General features: G+C 33.5%; 1 protein-coding gene across 1 annotated transcript in view; it reads left to right on the forward strand.

Moving 5' to 3' along the window:
* LOC134721348 (GPI transamidase component PIG-T-like) overlaps positions 1–22,269 on the forward strand; it is a 191,649-nt gene that overhangs the window by 163,663 nt on the left and 5,717 nt on the right. The window contains exon 9 of the mRNA XM_063584288.1: positions 2,359–2,602. Within this exon, the coding sequence (XP_063440358.1) occupies positions 2,359–2,602 (244 nt within the window). The remainder of the gene's footprint in view (positions 1–2,358; positions 2,603–22,269) is intronic.

Below are 22,269 nucleotides of genomic sequence, written 5' to 3' on the forward strand. Positions count from 1 at the left end.
TTTCAATTGCTCTGAAATTGTACCACAATGTTTAATACCAAAAGAGGATGGTTGGGATTCATTTTGGGGGTTTTAGGGTTGTTGTTTCCAGACAATAACTTGTGTGTAAGTGTATGGATCTCTCTGACAATGTACCAGCAGGTTCCATATCACAAAGGGATGGCTAGTATCGATTTGGGGTAATTGCCCCAAACGTGCAGGAATTAGGGTAAAAAAGTGGTAAAAAACTCCCATTTTATTATTTTCCGGACAATAACTTATGTGTAAGTGTATAATACTCTCTAAAATTCCATACTGCAGAGAAGAGGCTGATTACCACAAAATATAGATCAAGTTTGAATTTTGGTGGGGTCACTTTAACCGTTCTAGAGTAATGCCCCCTTATAAATGGAAAAATTTAAATTTTCAGTTTCTGTTCTCTAACTTTAGTTTCCCTCAACCAAATGTTATGAAACTTATACACAATGCTTTTAACCACAAACCACAGATCAAGTTGAATTTTTGGTGGCATCACTTTATCTATTATCGAATTATGCCCTTTTATCAATAAAAAAAATTGCAAAATGTTTAGTTTCCATTCTTTTACTTTAGTTTGACCTAACCAAACATGTAACCTATATAATACACAATACTTATTACCACAAAACTCAGATCAAGTACACATTTGGGTAGTGTCACTTTTATTGTTCTTGAGTTATGTCCCTTTATAATGTTGTATGCAAGCAGGGGCATTATCTGTGTCCATTGGGACACATTCTCAATAACTGGAATCTGATTGTTTTTTCTCATCAGAACAGTCAAGGTGGTCTATAATTTATGAAAGTCGAAAAGTGTGGGAAATAAAGGAAATAAAGGAAAAGATTCAATAGCACAAAAGAAGAGGTTGGTCGTATATTGGTATGATGTTGGCGTTGTCGTCATCATTGTCCGAAGATACATTGGTTTTTCGCACTATAACTTTAGTTTAGATAAATAGAAATCTATACACAAGGTTTATGACCACAAAAGGAAGGTTGAGATTGATTTTGGAAGTTTTGGTCCCAACAGTTTAGAAATTATGGGCCAAAAAAGGCCCAAATAAGCATTTTTCTTGGTTTTTGGACAATAACTTTAGTATAAGTAAATAGTAATCTATCAAATTTAAAAACAAGGTTTATGACCATAAAAGGAAGGTTGGGGTCGATTTTGGGAGTTTTAGTGTCAACAGTTTAGGAATTAGGGGCCAAAAAGGTCCTCATTTAAACTTGGTTTAATTTCTTCAAAAATTGAATAATTGGGGTTAATGCCGAATATGCCGAATCTAACTGTGTATGTAGATTCTTAATTTTTGGTCCCGTTTTCAAATTGATCTACATTAAGGCCCAAAAGGTCCAAAATTAAACTTAGTTTGCACTTACATTTTTGATTATGGGCCCAGTTTGCAAGTTGTTCCAAATCGGTGTCCAAAATTAAGTTTTGTTTGATTTCAACAAAAATTGAATTCTTAGGGTTCTTTGATATGCTGAATCCAAACATGTATTAAGATTTTGATTATAGGCCCAGTTTTCAAGTTGTTTCAAATCAGGGTCCAAAATTAAACTTTCTTTGATACCAAAAAAAAATGAATATATAGGGTTCTTTCATATATGCTGAATCTAACCATGTGTTTAGATTTTTGATATTTGAGCTTGGTTATCAAATTAGGCCACATTGAGGTCTATAGGGTCCAAAATTGAACTTAACTTGATTTCATCAAAAATTGAATTCTTGGGGTTCTTTGATTATATAATAGGTAAATGTCCAATTTTATATTTTTAAGTTTTTAAGTTTTTGTTCTTAGACCACATTCATTCTGTGTCAGAAACCTATCTTGTGTCAACTTTTTAATCACAATCCAAATTCAGAGCTGTATCAAGATTGAATGTTGTGTCCATACTTGCCCCGATTGTTCAGGGTTAGACCCTGCGGTCATATAAAGCTGTACCCTGCAGAGCATATGGTTGTAGTTTCAGTACTTCAGCTAGTGTTCATTCTGAAATTGTTTCACAAGGTTCCATATCACAAAGAGAAAGCTGTTTGCCTCTGGGACATAATATATCATCATGCAGTATACTGAAAATTCAGGAATAATTGAGTGCATTTATTATTGCAATTTTTACAGAATGGACAAAATTAACAGATTTAATATTACGAGTTGTGTAAAAGCTGCGTTCAAATAATTAAAATTCTTGCATTGATAGCAATAATAAAAAAAACTTGCAATAATTTTAGAATTTAAAGTACAACATGTACAAGAGCGGGACTTTAACAATTGAATAAAAAAAGTAAAAAATTTGTATTTCCTCAGATAAGGTTAGATGTTTTAATTATTTTTTACAGACAAAATACATTACATGCCTGGTAAAGACAGGAGTAGATCATATCATCTTGAAGTTGTATTTAGACTACGTGCAAATTCTGTAACTAAAATAAATGTGTTGTTTGAGAGGACATTTTTAAAATGGACAGAATATCCACCAGATGCCAATCATGGATTCTATATAAACTCTGCTGTTGTAACAACTGAATTACCAGAGGATAATAATTATATTTCTGGACAGCCAAATGTTTCTATATTCAAAAGGTTTGTTGATTTATATTTATTGTACATTGCTTCTTACAGTACCATGCATTCCCACTTGCATATTTGTTAACCTAAGTTGATTACTGATACAAAGTCCATAAAGCTTGTTGGAATATCCTCTGCATCCAGGTTTAGAATTACAGTCATGTGTGATATGAGAAACCTACATATAACAAATTCTGAATTTGCAACCTTTTCCTATAATTAATTCATCAGAGACATATCAAAGGACAAGGTACGATTGGACCTGTTTTTGACACCCCTATTTTCTCATTTATCAAATTATGTTTTGGATATCTACTTATTTTGCTAAAATATTCCCTGATGTTTGAAGTTTTTTTCTGTTTTGATACAAATATTGTTATTATTATTCACTTTGCCAGTGTTCTGTAAAACAAATTTTTAGTTTTTACACGACCGCAAAAATTTTGATCGTGTATTGGTATGACATCGGCCGGGCAGCTTCATCGTCAGCTTTAACCGAAGACAGGTGGTTTCCTGATTTCAGTGTAAGGGAGGTAATCCCAATTCCATTTTAAAGAATACTGTTATATGTATGTTTGATTACCTAGGGGTAAAATGTAGATTTAAGGTTATAACTCTGAAACCGAGGTATTTGTTAAATTGTTTATCAAGTAAAAATCTATCTGTCCTTGAGTTTTCAGACGAATCAGACAACCGGTTGTGGGGTTGCCTGAATTGGCAATTTTAAGGAAATTTTGCCGTTTTTGGTTATTATCTTGAAGATTATTATAGATAAAGATAAAATGTAAACAGCAATAATGTTCAGCAAAGTAAGATCTACAAATAATTCAACATGACCAAAATGGACCGTTGACCACTTAAGGAGTTATTGCCCTTTATTGTCATATTTTACAAATTTTTCGTAAATTTTTGTATTCTTTTACAAAAAAATCTTCTCCTGAAACTATTTGGCCAAATTTAATCATACTTGGCCACAATCATCATTTGGATATGTTGTTTTTAAAAATGTGTGCGGTGACCCAGCAAACCAACAAAGATGGCCGCCATGGCTAAAAATAGAACATGGGGGTAAAATGTAGATTTTGGCTTATAAATCTGACACCAAAGCATTTTGAACAAATCGAACAGGGGTTAAATTGCTTATCAAGACAAACTCTATCTGCTCTTAAATTTTCAGATGAATAAGCCAACCAGGTGTTGGGTTGCTGCCCCTGAATTGGTAATTTTTTTTAGGAAATTTTGCCGTTTTTGGTTATCTTGACTTATTATAGAAAGAGATAAACTGTAAACAGCAATAATGTTCAGCAAAGTAAGATCTACAAATAAGTTAACATGACCAAAATGGTCAGTTGACCTCTTAAGGAGTTATTGCCCATTATTGTCATATTTTACCAAATTTTCGTAAATTTTTGTATTCTTTTACAAAATTCTTCTCCTCTGAAACTATTTGGCCAAATTTAACCATACTTGGCCACAATCATCATTTGGATATGTTGTTTGTAAAAATGTGTGCGGTGACCCAGCAAACCAACAAAGATGGCCGCCATTGGCTAAAAATAGAACATGGGGGTAAAATGTAGATTTTGGCTTATAAATCTGAAACCAAAGCATTTTGAACAAATCGAACAGGGGTTAAATTGCTTATCAAGACAAACTCTATCTGCTCATAATTTTCCAATGAATAAGCCAAACAGGTGTTGGGTTGCTGCCCCTGAATTGGTACTTTTTTTAGGAAATTTTGCCGTTTTTGGTTATATTGACTTATTATAGAAAGAGATAAACTGTAAACAGCAATAATGTTCAGCAAAGTAAGATCTACAAATAAGTTAACATGACCAAAATGGTCAGTTGACCTCTTAAGGAGTTATTGCCCTTTATTGTCATCTTTTACCAAATTTTCGTAAATTTTTGTATTCGTTTACAAAATTCTTCTCCTCTGAAACTATTCGGCCAAATTTAACCATACTTGGCCACAATCATCATTTGGATATGTTGTTTTTAAAAATGTGTGCGGTGACCCAGCAAACCAACAAAGATGGCCGCCATGGCTAAAAATAGAACATGGGGGTAAAATGTAGATTTTGGCTTATAAATCTGAAACCAAAGTATTTTGAACAAATCGAACAGGGGTTAAATTGCTTATCAAGACAAACTCTATCTGCTCTTAAATTTTCAGATGAATTAGACAACCAGGTGTTGGGTTGCTGCCCCTGAATTGGTAATTTTTTGTCAAGCCTACAACTTTTGTTGCAGAAAGCTTGACATAGGGATAGTGATCGGGCGGCGGCGGCAGTGTTAGCTCATTTCTTAAAAGCTTTATATTTTAGAAGGTAGAAGACCTGGATGCTTCATACTTTGTATATAGATGCCTCATGTTACGAACTTTCAGTCAGTCACATGTCCAATGTCCTTGACCTCATTTTCATGGTTCAGTGACTACTTGAAAAAAAAGTTAAGATTTTTTGTAATGTTGAATTCTCTCTTATTATAAGTAATTGGATAACTATATTTGGTATGCGCGTACCTTGCAAGGTCCTCATGCCTGTCAGACAGTTTTCACTTAACCTAGACCTCATTTCATGGATCAGTGAACAAGGTTAAGTTTTCGTGGTCAAGTCAATATCGCAGATACTATAAGCAATAGGTCTAGTATATTAGGTGTATGGAAGGACTATAAGGTGTACATGTCCAACTGGCAGGTGTCACCTGACCTTGACCTCATTTTCATGGTTCAGTGGTTATAGATGTTTTTGTCTGTTTTTTTCTTATACTATATGCAATAGGTCTACTATATTTGGTGTATGGATTGATTGTCAGGTGTCATCTGACCTTGACCTCATTTTCATGGTTCAGTGGTCAAAGTTAAGTTTTTTAGCTTTGGTCTATTTTTCTAAAACTTTATGCATTAGGTCAACTATATTTGGTACATGGAAATATTTTATGATCTAGATGTCGGTTAAGCAGGTTTCATTTGACCTTGACCTCAATTTCACGGTCCATTGCTAAGTTTTAAGTGTTTGTGTTTTGGTCTGTTTTTCATTATTTATAAGCAATAAGTCAACTATATTTGTAATATTGAAGAATTGTTAGCTGTACATGTCTGCCTGGCATGGTTTATCAGACCTTGACCTCATTTTTATGGTTCATTGATCAATGTTTCATTTTCTTGGTTAATGTTGAGTTTATGTGACAGTTGAAATAAAGCTTTATATTTAGGTCTATCAAGATAGTATCAAGGATTAGTAAAGAAGGCGAGACATTTCAGCGTGTGAACTCTTGTTTAGGAAATTTTGCCGTTTTTGGTTAATATCTTGACTTATCATACGACTGCAAAATTTGCAAAATTTTCGTCGTATATTGCTATCATGTTGGCGTCATCGTCTGCGTCGTCGTCGTCGTCCGAATATTTTTAGTTTTCGCACTCTAACTTATGTAAAAGTGAATATAAATCTATGAAATTTTAACACAAGGTTTTTGACCACATAAGGAAGGTTGGGATTGATTTTGGGAGTTTTTATCCCAACATTTTAGGAATTAGGGGCCAAAACGGGCCCAAATAAGCAATTTCTTGTTTTTCGCACAGTAACTTCAGTAAAAGTTAAGAGAAATCTATGAAATTTTGACACAAGGTTTATGACCACATAAGGAAGGTTGGTATTGATTTTGGGAGTTTCGGTCCTAACAGTTTAGGAATTAGGGGCCAAAAAGGGGCTCAAATGAGCATTTTTCTAGGTTTTTGCACCATTACTTTAGTATAAGTGAATAGAAATCTATGAAATTTAACCACAAGGTTTATGACCATAAAAGGAAGGTTGGTATTGATTTTGGGAGTTTTGGTCCTAACATTTTAGGAATAAGGGGCCCTAAGGTTCCAAAATTAAACTTTGTTTGATTTCATCAAGAATTGAATAATTAGGGTTCTTTGATATGCCGAATCTAACTGTGTATTTAGATTCTTAATTTTTGGTCCCATTTTCAATTTGGTCTACATTAAGGTCCAAAGGGTCCAAAATTAAACTTAGTTAGATTTTGACAAAAATTGAATCATTGGTGTACTTTGGTATGCTAAATCTAAAAATGTACTTAGATTTTTTTATTATTGGCCCAGTTTTTAAGTTGGTCCAAATTCGGGTCCAAAATCGGACTTTGTTTAATTTCATCAAAAATTGAATAAATGGGGTTCTTTGATATGCAAAATGTAACTGTGTATGTAGATTCTTAATTTTTGGTCCTGTATTCAAATTGGTCTACATTAAAGTCCAAAGGGTCCAAAATTAAACTTAGTTTGATTTTAACAATAATTGAATTCTTGGGGTTCTTTGATATTCTGAATCCAAACATGTACTTAGATTTTTGATTATGGGCCCAGTTTTCAAGTTGGTCCAAATAAGGATCTAAAATAAGTAAGTATTGTGCAATAGCAAGAAATTTACCATTGCATGGTATTGTGCAATAGCAAGAAATCTTCAATTGCACAGTATTGTGCAATAGCAAGTCTTTTCAATTGAACAGTATTGCGCAATAGCAATAAATATGTAATTGCACAATATTGTGCAATAGCAAATTTTGTTTTAATTTGAGTTATCTTTCTTTGTCCAGATTAGTAAGCAAGAAATATCTAATTCACGAAATTTTTTAATTGGAGTTATCTTTCTTTGTCCAGAATCAACTTAAATCTTTGTTATATACAATATACAATGTATATTCACTTTTTACTACCAACTGATAAATTAAAACAATCTTTACCATTCAGTGATAACGAGTTGTTTTTTATACGACCGCAAATTTTGAAAAAAATTTCGTCGTATATTGCTATCACGTTGGCGTCGTCGTCGTCGTCGTCGTCGTCGTCGTCGTCCGAATACTTTTAGTTTTCGCACTCTAACTTTAGTAAAAGTGAATAGAAATCTATGAAATTTTAACACAAGGTTTATGACCATAAAAGGAAGGCTGGTATTGATTTTGGGAGTTTTGGTCCCAACATTTTAGGAATTAGGGGCCAAACAGGGCCCAAATAAGCATTTTCTTGGTTTTCGCACTATAACTTTAGTTTAAGTTAATAGAAATCTATGAAATTTTGACACAAGGTTTATGACCACAAAAGAAAGGTTGGGATTGATTTTGGGAGTTTTGGTTACAACAGTTTAGGAATAAGGGGCCAAAAAAGGGCCCAAATAAGCATTATTCTTGGTTTTCGCACAATAACTTTAGTTAAAGTAAATAGAAATCAATGAAATTTAAACACAATGTTTATGACCACAAAAGGAAGGTTGGTATTGATTTTGGGAGTTTCGGTCCCAACAGTTTAGGAATTAGGGGCCAAAAAGGGACCCAAATAAGCATTTTTCTTGGTTTTCGCACCATAGCGTTAGTATAAGTAAATAGAAATCTATGAAATTTAAACACAAGGTTTATGACTATTAAAGGAAGGTTGGTATTGATTTTGGGAGTTTTGGTCCCAACAGTTATGGAAAAAGGGGCCCCAAGGGTCCAAAATTAAATTTTGTTTGATTTCATCAAAATTGAATAATTGGGGTTCTTTAATATGCTGAATCTAACTGTGTATGTAGATTCTTAATTTTTGGTCCCGTTTTCAAATTGGTCTACATTAAGGTCCAAAGGGTCCAAAATTAAACTTAGTTTGATTTTAACAAAAATTGAAACCTTTGGGTTTTTTGATATGCTAAATCTAAAAATGTACTTAGATTTTTGATTATTGGCCCAGTTTTCAAGTTGGCCCAAATCGAGGTCCAAAATTAAACATTGTTTGATTTCATCAAAAATTGAATAATTGGGGTTCTTTGATATGCCAAATCTAACTGTGTATGTAGATTTTTAATTTTTGGTCCAGTTTTAAAATTGGTCTAAATTAAAGTGCAAAGGGTCCAAAATTAAACTTAGTTTGATTTTAACAAAAATTAAATTCTTGGGCCTCTTTGATATGCTGAATCTAAACATGTACTTAGATTTTTGATTATGGGCCCAGTTTTCAAGTTGGTCCAAATCAGGACCTAAAATTATTATATTAAGTATTGTGCAATAGCAAGTCTTTTCAATTGCACAGTATTGTGCAATGGCAAGAAATATCTAATTTCACAATATTGTGAAATAGCTAATTTTTTTTTAATTAAGAGTTATCTTTCTTTGTCCAGTATAGTAAGCAAGAAATATCTGCAAGAATTTTTTTTAATTGGAGTTATCTTTCTTTGTCCAGAATCAACTTAAATCTTTGTTATATACAATATACAATGTATATTCACTTTTTACTACCAACTGATAAATTTAAATAATCTTTACCATTCAGTGATAACAAGCAGTTTTTTTACATCTTAATATTTTATGATGTATTTAAATGAGTAGTAATTGTTGCAAACTCCATTAGAATATTTTAATTGAAATTAGTTTTGGAATAAGGGAAAGGGGGATGTGATTAAAAAATTGGGTTCAATTTTTCTCATTTGAAATTTCATAAATAAAAAGAAAATTTCTTCAAACATTTTTTTGAGAGGATTAATATTCAACAGCATAGTGAATTGCTCTAAGAGAAAACAAAAATTTTAAGTTCATTTGAATACATTCATTCTGTGTCAGAAACCTATGCTGTGTCAACTATTTAATCACAATCCAAATTTAGAGCGGAATCCAGCTTGAATGTTGTGTCCATACTTGCCCCAACCGTTCAGGGTTCAACCTCTGCGGTCGTATAAAGCTACGCCCTGCGGAGCATCTGGTTTACAATTAATATTCTATTAAGTATTTAAATGAGTAGTTATTGTTGCAAACTCCATTAGAAATTTTAATTAAGATCAGTTTTGGAAAAAGGGAAAGGGGGATGTGAAAAAAACAATTGGGTGGGGGGGGGGTCAATTTTTCTCATTTGAAATTTCATAAATAAAAAGAAAATTTCTTCAAACATTTTTTTGAGAGGATTTATATTCAACAGCATAGTGAATTGCTTCAAGAGAAAACAAATTTAGAGCTGGATTCAGCTTGAATGTTGTATCCATACTTGGCCAACTGTTCAGGGTTCAACCTGTGCGGTCGTATAAAGCTGCGTCCTGCGGAGCATCTGGTTATAGATAAAGATAAACTGTAAACAGCAATAATGTTCAGCAAAGTAAGATCTACAAATAAGTTAACATTACCAAAATGGTCAGTTGATCCCTTAAGGAGTTAGGGACGACATCAAAAGTTCAATGTAGGATAAAAAACTTAATTCACATAATTTGTTCACTGACCCCACATCTCTCTTAACTTAATTTGGAGAAAAAAATGATTGACCAATAGGGATATATGTAAAATCGATTTACAAAACTTTCAGCCATGTTGACCCACTCCCCCACCCCAAATCTATGTGATTTAAGTTTTTTTTATCCCACATCGATCTTTTGATTTTGTCCCTTATTTCCCTTTATAGTCACTTTTTAACAATTTTCATAAATTTTAACAAAATATTTTCCTCTGTAACTAAATTATTGACCAAGTTCATTATAGACTGAGATAATTGAAAGTAGCAAGAATGTTCAGTAAAGGAAGATCTACAAACAAATCACCATCATCAAAACACAATTTTGTTATTAATCCATCTGTGTATTTTGTTTAATATGCACACAGACCAAGGTGAGCGACACAGGATCTTAAGAGCCTCTAGTTTGTGGTTAAAGAAACTTTCAATGTCTGTCATTCTTCAGATGACAATATATTTATTTACTCTTTCGATCAAGGATTTGTAAGTAAAAATACTTGTTGCGATGTTTATATTTTCGTCTATTTTTTTTTGTTGGTAGCATATGTGAGGTTGTAATATGATTTCATTGCTGTCCATTACTGATCTCATGTTCACCTCCGATTTCCATATTCAACTAAGCATAGCTAAAAAAACCAATAAAACATAAAAATACAATTCAATTGTGAAGGCAATTAATGTTAACATTTGCAGAGATGTTGAAACGAATGTAGGAAAAAAGTCAGGTTTCCTATATTCTACATTGTACCAATTGTTTTTACTTGATGATGCTTTACCCGCTCTACTCAGAACAAATCCTTCTTGTGAATATCATCACCTGCCATTTTAAAGTTCACTTTTTGGTCCGTTTTTTGGAAAATGACGCGTCAGCGGCATTGTTCCGATACCATTGACCAGAACAACAGGAAGTCGATTATTGCCTCCGCCTACCGCACTCGGTTTCATATTTACTATTTTACAAACGAACTGGTATCTGCTTGTATTCCGCTATACTTGAACAAAGTGTTGTAGTCGGACAGTAACCAGTTTACATACTTTATTTTATTTACAAAAAAAATGTTGACCTGTCCATAGAAAGGCTTGTATAGTCCGCGGTTTTATTCTCCAAAATTGGACCTTCCAGAGGGGGTGCGGACTATAGAGCATGTACCAATAAGCAAGAAATAAGAGAAAAAGTTCAATTTCGCGGCGAGGTGGTTTGTTTACGTTCCGCCATCTTTGTCATTGATATTGTAGAGGGCGCTCTCATCATTTTTCAAAATAATAATTTTAAATCATCCATGTTAATACGTTATTTCTATTTAATATCAAATTAAAACTGATAGATATAAAACTAAACCTTTCATTACAAATTTCTCGTTTCTTTTAAATGCATTTAAAATAAACTTGTATCTGCTAGATTGAAACGATCCAAACTTAGTAGAAAAGACAACTGTAAACAAGCTTAGAATTTGTAAATTCCAAATGTAATCGGTTATTGGTCATTCCGTTTTGGTGTTTCATACCGACTTATATGGTTTGTATAAGCTTAATACTCTTCAAACATTAATGTGATATGTATATTAAAGACTGTTTTACAAAAGTATGAAACTGTTTTACTTTCAAAGTCGTATCATAGTGATATCTGTCATGTACGGATTTCGACTCTCACCAGTTAATTCTTCTTTTACACATGCTTTTTAAACTTCCTGTTTAAACATCGCAAGTTTCAAAAATTGTTTTTTAAGTGAATTCAACTTATTTTAACAATCATGAAGCGTTCTAGAATCATTTTCAAGCAGTTTCTACTTCTGTTTGATGATGGAAAACAGGTTTTCTCAAGGAAATACCGCAAACGACCGCAGAGGATTTGAAATGTACAAGTCAAGTCGGCACCTGGTTGAATTAACATCTAGTCAAATCAGCACCTATTTTAAGGCAATTCGGTATCCAAAAATATATGTTATAATATTTTTTATTCTATTAATTAATAACTTATATCAAGTACATAGTTAATGTGTTGTTGTGTTACATGTATAAAGGTAAACAACGAACCCTTACACAAGCTGTTGTTTTAACAATGAGGCAATTAGAAAAATAAAATCAAACTTTCATGCCAAATAATAAGCAAATTTAAGGTGTGTTTTTTTTTCAGGAAAGTTTAAACAGCATTAAACCAACAATCCTGTAAAATGCTCAATTGGTTAACAAAATGCATAAAAAATATCCAATACCTCATATATATGATTAAAAATACACATTTAGTTGAGAAAAATAAAAATATACAAAATGTACATAAACCCCCAAAAATGTGAAATTTAATATTTTTGGACAATCATTTCCTTAGGTATTTAACTCTTTTTGCTTAAATACTGAAAAAAATTCTGGGAAACCTTTTCTTATTTTAACTCTTTGCTTAACATACTGTTAAAAATATATATTTAACATGGGTGACGAATTGATCGAATTGACTATATCAGAATTCTTTGAAACTACCTGAGTTTTAGACCTTTAATAACAGTAACAAAAAGATTATTTACCTAAAATGTTGTGGGAGAAGGGGGTTCGGACTATGTACCAATGAGAAATACACAAGCCTTTCTACGGTATTTATTTGTACAATTCAGGTAGTCTTGACCTATTCATTTGTCTTAGAATAAACAGCCAGTTGTCATCTTCACTTCACACACACACATATACAAATATCAATTATACTAGAACACACCCGCGAAATTTCGCGGGCATTCAAAGCGTATTTGAATTTTAAAGGATGTAAAGTGTTGTAGGAAGAATTTTGTAAAAGATTTAATGACTTGAGAATTTCAGGGAAAGTATCAAAAGTCATAGGTACTTGGGGACAGGAAAATGGTTTTTTTAACCCTTCTCCTTTATTTCCAAAATTCCCATTTTTTTTTCTATTAATTTCATTATGAACATACATTTAGTGTACATGTATTATGAACATTTCAGTCAGGAGCCTGAATTCAGTGGTTCAGTGATATTTGTTTTTCGTTCATTTTTTGTACATAAATACGGCTGTTAGTTTTCTTATTTGAATTGATTTCGGGGCCTTTTATATCAGACTATGCAGTATCGGCTTTTGCTTATTGTTGAAGGCCGTAAGGTGATCTTTAAATGTTAATTTCGATGTCATGTTGGTCTCTTGTGGAGAGCTGTCTCATTGGCATTCATACCACATCTTCTTTTTTTTGGAAAACATTTAGTGATTTGAGAATTTCAGAAATTTGGGACAGGTTAATTGTTTTTCTAGCCCGGCTCCTCCTTTTTTTTTGTTCTCTATTAATTTTAATGACACAGGAATAATTTTAGCGCTTATCTGTATATTATGAACATTCATTGAAGGGGTCGGGGTAAAGGCGGATTAAGGGGGCCCGTCCCCCTTTTCTTGAAAATAATTGGTTGCTTATATGGGAAATCACTGAAGCATGACCGGAGCGGGCCCCTCTTAGGCAGTCAACGGGCCCCTGCGTATGAAAATTTCTGGATCCACCACTACGGAGGGGCCCTGATCCTAATATCCCGGGCTTTAAAACATGGAATCCCGAGGTTCTGAATTTATTATACAAATTAAATATCAGGGTCGACATCCCGAAATTCGAAAAAAGAAATCCCGGATCCCGAAATGGTCAATCCTGAAATTTCGATCTTAAAAAACCCCGTTCCAGACGTCCCGAAAGTGTATTTTCTTTTTACAGTCAATTCTCAGTTTAATAATTGATCCATGGTGGTCATTGATATAATATACAGACCCTCTCTATTCAATAAACTCTGTTACCGCCGTAAACTTGAAAATGATATCAGACAGAAAATACACTTTATTCGTAGTATGTGTATTTGTTTCAAAGTAAAAAGAAAAACGCAAACCGGAGGTCTAATCTGACTTGAATTTCGTCCAATGACGAATATAAGACAGAAAATACACTGTATTCGTAGTATTAATGTATGTTCAAAGTATGTATACAGAAAAACGCAAACCGGAAGTCTTATCTGACTTAAAATTTCGCCCAATGACGGAAACATATCCGGACGTCTTTTTTCTCGATTTTCACCAAAAATAACTCAATCTGAATAATCATATGAATGGATGACAAATGCGATTATGCACTGTACCCATAGCACACAGAGGCATGATGATTAGTTTATTGTGGAAAGAAGAGAAGCGACACCCAAAATGAGGTCTTTTCGTTTAATAGTATAGATGGTTACGAGACATGTTGCATTGTTAAACTAATTACGGTATGTGAAAATGCGAAGACTTGCATAAAAAATATCCCAATATTAGAGACAGTGGCGTCATTTTTCCTCAGAGCTTTCAGCTCTTTGATTAAAAGTAATGCTTTATTACACTCAGAATTAACACTTCTACTGTGTACTTCAGAAGTTGCTTGCTCATTGCTCTGTTCACTCACTGGAGTATCTTCATGATTATCATTATCAAGCTCTGAGTCACCTCCTGATCGACTTTCCTCATAAGATTCATACCCTTGATTCATAGGATTATCGCTGTCTAGTTCAGAGTCACCTGCCGGACTTCCTAATTCAGATTCATGTCCTTCTACCTCTTTTTCACTTTTACCTATTTCCTTGTCTGACTGATTGTTGGCATGCAAGCCTTCCTCTTCATCACTATCAATATTAAGGACTTCATGCTCAGCCTTATTCTTGTTCAACTTTGGAGTTTTTTTTACCTTCTTTCAATGTTACTCTCTTTTCCTGTTGTTTGTTTTTCTTATCTTTTTTTTTATTTCATCAATATCTCTTAAAATCCTACATTCATGCACTCTTACATAAGTTCCTCCATATCTTATAAACACAACAACATTATCCTGTCCAATAACTGAACCAGGTCCTTTCCATTGATTGTCTCCAAGAAAGTATACTTTATCTCCATTTCTGAATTTCTCACCTGAGGGACGAACCTGCTTTCGAAGAGCACGCCTAATTTTCTTTGAGGATTCTGATGCTACAAATGCTTTCCTTGCCTCGTGTAGACCAACTTAGTGTTTTCCCATTGTTTGACTCATTGTTTCTCCTTCAAGGTCTGGAGGTTTATTGACAAATGTAGTTGTCAGGTTAGGATTTCTTCCAAACACAATTTGATAAGGACTGTAACCATACACATTAACATGACTATTTTTGACATTCACAGCCCAGCTAATTACAGTTTCCCAAGATAGATTTGAGCGTTCTCTGACTTTGTTTACAGTTTCAGTTAGAGTTTCATTATGTCGTTCTACAATCCATTTGAGTCTTTTCTCCTGATAATAGCTGCACTCAAACGGCCAAACAAGTCAATTATGTGCAAATAGTAGAAATGTGATCAATCTCATGTAAATCCATAGCAACAATTTGGTTAAAATCATTTGCATGTGAAAATCCCAATATTGGCTTTGGTTTCGGACGTTGGTACTTGAAACAGACAATGCACTTTGAGCAAACATCATTCACTATTGCCTTTGTATCTGAGTCAACTGAGCCTGCACTGTTCAATAGAGATAACAACTTTTCAGATGAGGCATGACCAAATTGTTTATGCAGTTTTGATATAATATCCCTCTTTCTTTTCTTCGAGAATCCAGAATCTACCTTCAGGATTTCCTCCTCACTCACTACATAATCAGTCTGTCCAGTTCTTCTGTCTTTGATGTTTATGCAATAATGCCCATTTGAGGTGAAATGACATCAACTGGTTTTCCAAACATTGTCACTTCATGGAGATCAAAAACTGTTGTGCTAACTTCACTGATTGATAAGAATGAACTGTTTTAACATCACCAAATTTGAAAGGTGTATTACTTACCTTGCGTTTTATTTCTTCATTAGCAGAGTCGAAAGTGTCTAAAAACTGATGTAACCATTTTGTCCCGCAAACTGTTTTGGTACATGTTGTATCTACAACTGCAGCATTAAATGCCTCGGCTACAAATATTTCTTGAGGTGTAATGTTTTGTTGAGAAGTTATAATTAGAGTTATGTTTACAGTTTCAGATGTGTCTGTTTGTTCCTCTGTCAGTTTAACATCATAAGTTTTATGTGAACAATCCCTGAACCAGTAATATTTTGAATCACAACATCTACAACGGGATATGCTTCCATGTATAGTTGGATTAAGTCGGGATGGAGTATTTCTTTGATCAAATTATCTATTCATGCAATTGCGAGCACCAAATCTCCTAGAACTACGCCTTTATCAAAACGATTTTCTCCTACAAATGCAGATTCTTCTTTAACAGTAACTATATCATTATCACTCTGTGATTTTGAAGAAAATATCCTATTAAAAGAGGGACGAAAGATACCAAAGGGACAGTCAAACTCATAAATCTAAAACAAACTGACAATGCCATGGCTTAAAAACGAAAAAGACAAACAGAAAAACAATAGTACACGTGACACAACATAGAAAACTAAAGAATAAACAACACGAACCCCACCAAAAACTAGGGGAGATCTCAGGTGCCCCGGAAGGGTAAGCAGATCCTGCTCCACATGCGGCACCCGTCGTGTTGCTTATGTGATTACAAATCCGGTAAATAGTCTAATTCGGTGGGTCAAATTCATGAAAGGGAAGGGGATTGTAGTTACGACGTAAGGAACATATCCGATATCATTTGTGAAACGGTTATTCCATAACGGTCAACCAACTCGTGATGGCGTCCGTAAAATTTACGAAGGGATGATTTCAACTTCACCATTTGGAACTCTTGGTTTAATAGCTTCATTGTGAGCAGTAACCCTCTATCAAGAAAATCATGATAGGAAATGCAAGCACGGGAATATCGTATCAATTGGGAGATATATACCCCGTATGCAGGTGCTGCTGGAATGTTGCTACTTAGAAATGGAAAGTTCACAATTGGAAAGCTGAAATCATCACTTTTGTCGTAAAGTTTTGTCTTCAACCGACCCTCATTGTCAATTTCTAGATGTAAGTCAAGATATGAAGCCGACTTAACTGTATCTGTAGTATCCTTTATCTCCAATTCGAAGGGATAGATCCGATCCACATAGTCACCAAATTTTGAATTGTTTAGTGAAAGAACGTCATCTATATAGCGGAAAGTAGAGTTAAAGGATATTGCTAACTTCTTATCTTTCTTCCTAAGAAGTTCCTGCATGAAGTCAGCCTCATAATAATAAAGAAACAAGTCAGCAAGTAGAGGGGCACAGTTTGTTCCCATTGGGATGCCGACAGTCGGTTGAAAAACACGTCCTCCAAACGTAACAAATATGTTGTCAATCAAGAAATCAAGCATCTTGATAATATCGGTTTCAGAGAATTTTTGGTTTGAATCAGAGTGATTCTTTACAAAGTAGGATTTATCCCTCCCTAAGACAAGATACTTGTATCTACGTTGGCCATTCTTTTTTATGAAGCAAAGTAATACCAACTTTTATAATTTGTCTTTTAGTTTGGAATGTGGAATACTTGTGTGAAGAGTAGAAAAGTCAAATGTTTTAATACTGTTACAAGATGAAAGAGAGTTAGATTATATGTACTCTAAAAGATCTTTGGAATTTTTTAAGTATCCACATCTGATTCACGCCACCTCTAGAATAGGCAGTTTCACAATAACTTTGAAGCCCGTCTTTGATTGCTGATAAAATAGATGTTAATAATTTAGAAAGGGGTTTCGTGGAGCACTTGGAAAACCCAGCAATATACCGTTGTTTGGGCTGCCTTCGTGGTTTCAAACTTTAAATCAAAACATGCAGTTAAAGCTAAATGTCGATCACTTTCACCTAGTCCTGCATTATATAAGAGCTTTTAAAAATGCTAATATTGCATCAGGAAGTGGCATGTCATATTTCTTGCATTTGTTATACTTCTGTTCAAACTCAATTATATAGTCACACATTTTAATCGATGACTCCCTGTCATATTTATCAAAAGCTTTATGTGCTGCATAAGCATACGCAATCTGTCTTGTCATTTTCAAACAATTTATCTAATTTTATAATCAACTTGTCAACTCCTCCATGAACATTCAAATCCTCTGGTTTTATTTCTAACGCTACTTCTCTTGGCTTCCCTTGTAACGACAACGCAAGTGCTAGACCTATCTTCTTTTTGTCCAATTATGTAACCAGTTGCCACATCTTCACTTCATTCTTTCATTGCTGATATGGCTTCTCTTTTGTCAAGCTTGATGGGTTCTTATAACTCAGAGCCGTCCCCATCTCCCCGGATGTTGTGAGCTCTGCTACTACTGTCAATTGATTATAAATGACTGAAGTGTTCTTTGTACAACTTTAATCCAAACCCACCAAGTCACTGTAAATACAAAGATACATACAAATAGAACTACAGACTATATAGACTAAACTATGGTAACTATAAACTACTAAACTAAATAGTTAACACACCTCAAATTGATGAGTAGTTATCCACCTAAAGAAACGTTTATGTATCTGAACACTTAAAATGTGATATTTATGACAAATTCAATTATAACAAAATGTTGTGTACTGGTCAAGATAATCTTTTTAATGATAAAAAAAAATATTTTCAAATGGCTTTTTGTAGTTTAAACATATTTAAATGGAAATTTAGAACTAAATAGACTTTTCAGTCCTCACTTAATCGAGACAAAAATCAAAGATCAAAGTGCCCTGTCAGAAATACTCTAGCTTGCAGTTCAGTGGTATACAATAAAAAAAAATGTCATTGTACATGTAGTTATTTAATGATAGATTCAATTGAATTTTAGATAATTAACTTTCAACTTTAATGAAATGTTTTGAATTAGAAGGTGTCAATATATTTTATTGGTCCAAATTTACTCTATGATGAATTCTTGACGAAGGAAACGAAATTACATTACATGTAACCAGCAATTAATTTTAATATTATCAATCGTTTAACATGTTTTTGCTCATTCTTTGTACGACTATCAAAAGATACAAAAAATTAGGAACATCGGCCGTCTTTTCTTTCAGAGCTTTAGCCATCACTTGGCGTCCGTCGTCGTCCGTCTGGTGTAAACTATTTCAAACATCTTCTCCTCTGAAACTACAGAACCTATTCCAACCAAACATAAGCTGAATGATCCTTGGGGTATCAAGAAAAAAAATTGTGTTTTATTTTCTGTTTCGTCAAAAAACATGGCCACCATGTTCTATCAGCCCTGAAATATTCAGATCAATCTATTAACTCATTGTTGGCTTGCTGCCACTGAATTGGTAATTTTAAGGAAATTTTGCTGTTTTTTGGTTATCTTGAATATTATTATAGATAGAGATAAACTGTAAACAGCAATAATGTTCAGCAAAGTAAGATTTACAAATAAGTCAACATGACCAAAATGGTCAGTTGACCACATTAGGAGTTATTGACCTTTATAGTAAATTTTTAACCAAGATGGCTGACACGGCTAAAAATAGAACATAGGGATAAAATGCATGTTTTTACCTATAACTCAAAACCAAAGCTTTTAGAGAAAATCTGACTAGGATTTAATTATTTATCAGGTCAAAATCTATCTGCCCTAAAATTTTAGATTGATCAGACAACCCGTTGTTAGGTTGCTGCCCCTGGATTGGTTATTTTAAGGAAATTTTGCCGTTTTTTAGCTAACCTGGTCCGAAGGGCCAAGTGAGCTTTTCCCATCACTTTGCGTCCGTCGTCGTCACTCGTCGTCTGTCGTCGTTAACTTTTACAAAAATCTTCTCCTGAAACTACAGGGCCAAATTTAACCAAACTTGGCCACAATCATCATTGGGGTATCTAGTTTTAAAAATGTGTTCGGTGACCCGGCCAACCAACCAAAATGGCCGCCATGGCTAAAATAGAACATAGGGGTAAAATGCAGTCTTTGGCTTATAACTCCAAAACCAAAGCATTAAGAGCAAATCTGACACGAGGTAAAATTCTTTATCAGGTCAAGATCTATCTGCCCTGAAATTTTCAGATGAATCGGACAACCTCTATTGGGTTGCTGCCCCTGAATTGGTAATTTTAAGGAAATTTTGCTGTTTTTGGTTATTATCTTGAATATTATTATAGATAAAGATAAACTGTAGACAGAAATAATATTCAGCAAAGTAAGATTTACCAATAAATCAACATGACCAAAATGGTCAAATGACCCCTTTAGGAATTAATGCCCTTTCGTTCGTCCGTCCGTCCACACTTCGGACAATAACTCAAAAACACTTTCACCAATTTCCATGAAACTTTGGTGAATTGTTTATATCTATTGATGTATGCTCCCTTTCAATTTTTGTAAATTTTAGATTTTAAGTTTTGGATTTATGGGGCTTTATTCATAAAAAAGGGGGACTTTTAACACTTCGGACAATAATTCAAAAAGGCTTTTACCAATGTCCATGAAACTTTGGTGAATTGTTTATATCTATTGATGTAAGCTCTCTTTTAATTTTTATAAATTTTAGATTTTAAACTTTGGATTTATGGGGCTTTATTCATAAAAAAAAAGGGGGGATTTTTAACACTTCGGACAATAACTCAAAAAGGCTTTCACCAATGTCCATGAAACTTTGGTGAATTGTTTATAGCTATTGATGTAAGCTCCCTTTCAATGTTTATAAATTTCAGATTTTACATTTCCGTGTTATGAATTTTTATGCCTAAAAAAGGGGGGATTTTCCAATTTTGGGACCATAACTAACACTTTCACAAAATTTTATGCAACTTTGATAAATTGTTTAATTGTTTATATCTATTGACCTTAATAGTGCCAATTTTTTTGTGCATTTTTATTTATTATTTGGGGGGGGGGGGGGGGGGGGGTATTTGACAGGGCTCACACTATTTCTAGTTGATCATATAAATTTATTTAAAGCATAAAAGACAAGTTAAAAGAGCAACGGGCGTATCATGCGCTAAAGTGCAGCCCTTTATTGGAAATTGTATGATGATGGCAATAATATTTCATGGAGCTAGAATTAAAGAAAGGATGACAAAATAGCATGCCAAACATATTGTTATGTTAGTAAGGTGAAATATACTTTTTTAGCTCACCTGGCCCAAAGGGCCAAGTGTGCTTATGCCATCACTTGTCGTCCGTCGTCGTTTGTCGTCTGTCGTCGTAAACTATTTCAAGAATCTTCTTCTCTGAAACTACATGGCCAAATACTTCCAAACTTTAACTGAATGTTCCTTAGGATATCTAGTTTATAAATTGTATCCGAAGTTTTGAACTATCAACAAACATGGTCGCCATTGCTAAAAATAGAACATAGGGGTCAAATGCAGTTTTTTGCTTATATCTCAAAAATGAAAGCATTTAGAGCAAATCTGACTGGGTAAAAATGTTCATTAGGTCAAGATATATCAGCCCTGAAATTTTCAGATGAATCAAACAACCCATTGTTGGGTTGCTGCCACTTAATTGGTAATTTTAAGGAAATTTTGCAGTTTTTGGTCATTATCTTGAATATTATTATAGATAAAGATAAACTGTAAACAGCAAAAATGATCAGCAAAGTAAGATCTACAAATAAGTTCATATGACCAAAATTGTCAATTGACACCTTAAGGGGTTATTGTCCTTTAATGACAATTTTTCACAATTTGTTCATCATATTTACTAACTTTAAAAAAATCTTCTCCTTTAAACCACTACTTAACCAAATCCAACCAAACTTCAACTGAATGATCAGTAGGGTGTTTAAAATAAAGTTTGTGTTTTATTTTCTATTTCGTCAAACAACATGGCCGTCATGGCTAAAAATAGAACACAGGGTAAAATGCAGTTTTTGGCTTGTATCTCAAAAACTCCAGCATTTAGAGCAAATAAGATATGAAGTTAAAGTATTTATTAGGTCAAGGTCTACCTGTCCTGAAATTTTCAGCCGATTTGGGTAACTGGTTTTTCAGTTATAATGCCCCTGAATTGATGATTTTAAAGAAATTGTGCTGTTTTTGGTTATTATCTTGAATATTATTATAGATACAGATAAACTGTTTATAGCAAAAATGTTGAGCAAAGTAAGATCTACAAATAAGTCAATATGACCAAAATTGTCAATTGACCCCTTAAGGAGTTATTGCCCTTTAAAGACTTTTTTCACAATTTGTTCATCATGTTGACTTACTTTAAAAAATCTTCTCCTTTGAAACTGCTGTATCAATTTCAGCCAAACTTAGGCTAAATGAGTTTCAGAGTATCTAGTATAAATTTTATATTTTATTTCCTTGTATGTCAAGAAACATAGCTCCTATGGCTAAAATAGAACATAGGAGAAAATGATTTTTTTTTTTAGCTTTTGAAGAAAATAGGACGATTAAAAGAACATTTAAATAAAATGAAAAGCCAAAATAATCATTGATGAGAGATTTAACCAAAAAAATTAAGGTGAGCAATTCAGGCTCTTGAGAGCCTCTTGTTCTTTTTTTCATGACCGACCGACATTTTTATGTGAAAAATCCGCAAAAAAACTGGCCTAACAAACTAATGAATACACAGACCAG

This window comes from Mytilus trossulus, chromosome 6 (assembly GCF_036588685.1).
Source record: "Mytilus trossulus isolate FHL-02 chromosome 6, PNRI_Mtr1.1.1.hap1, whole genome shotgun sequence".
Lineage (NCBI taxonomy): Eukaryota > Metazoa > Mollusca > Bivalvia > Mytilida > Mytilidae > Mytilus > Mytilus trossulus.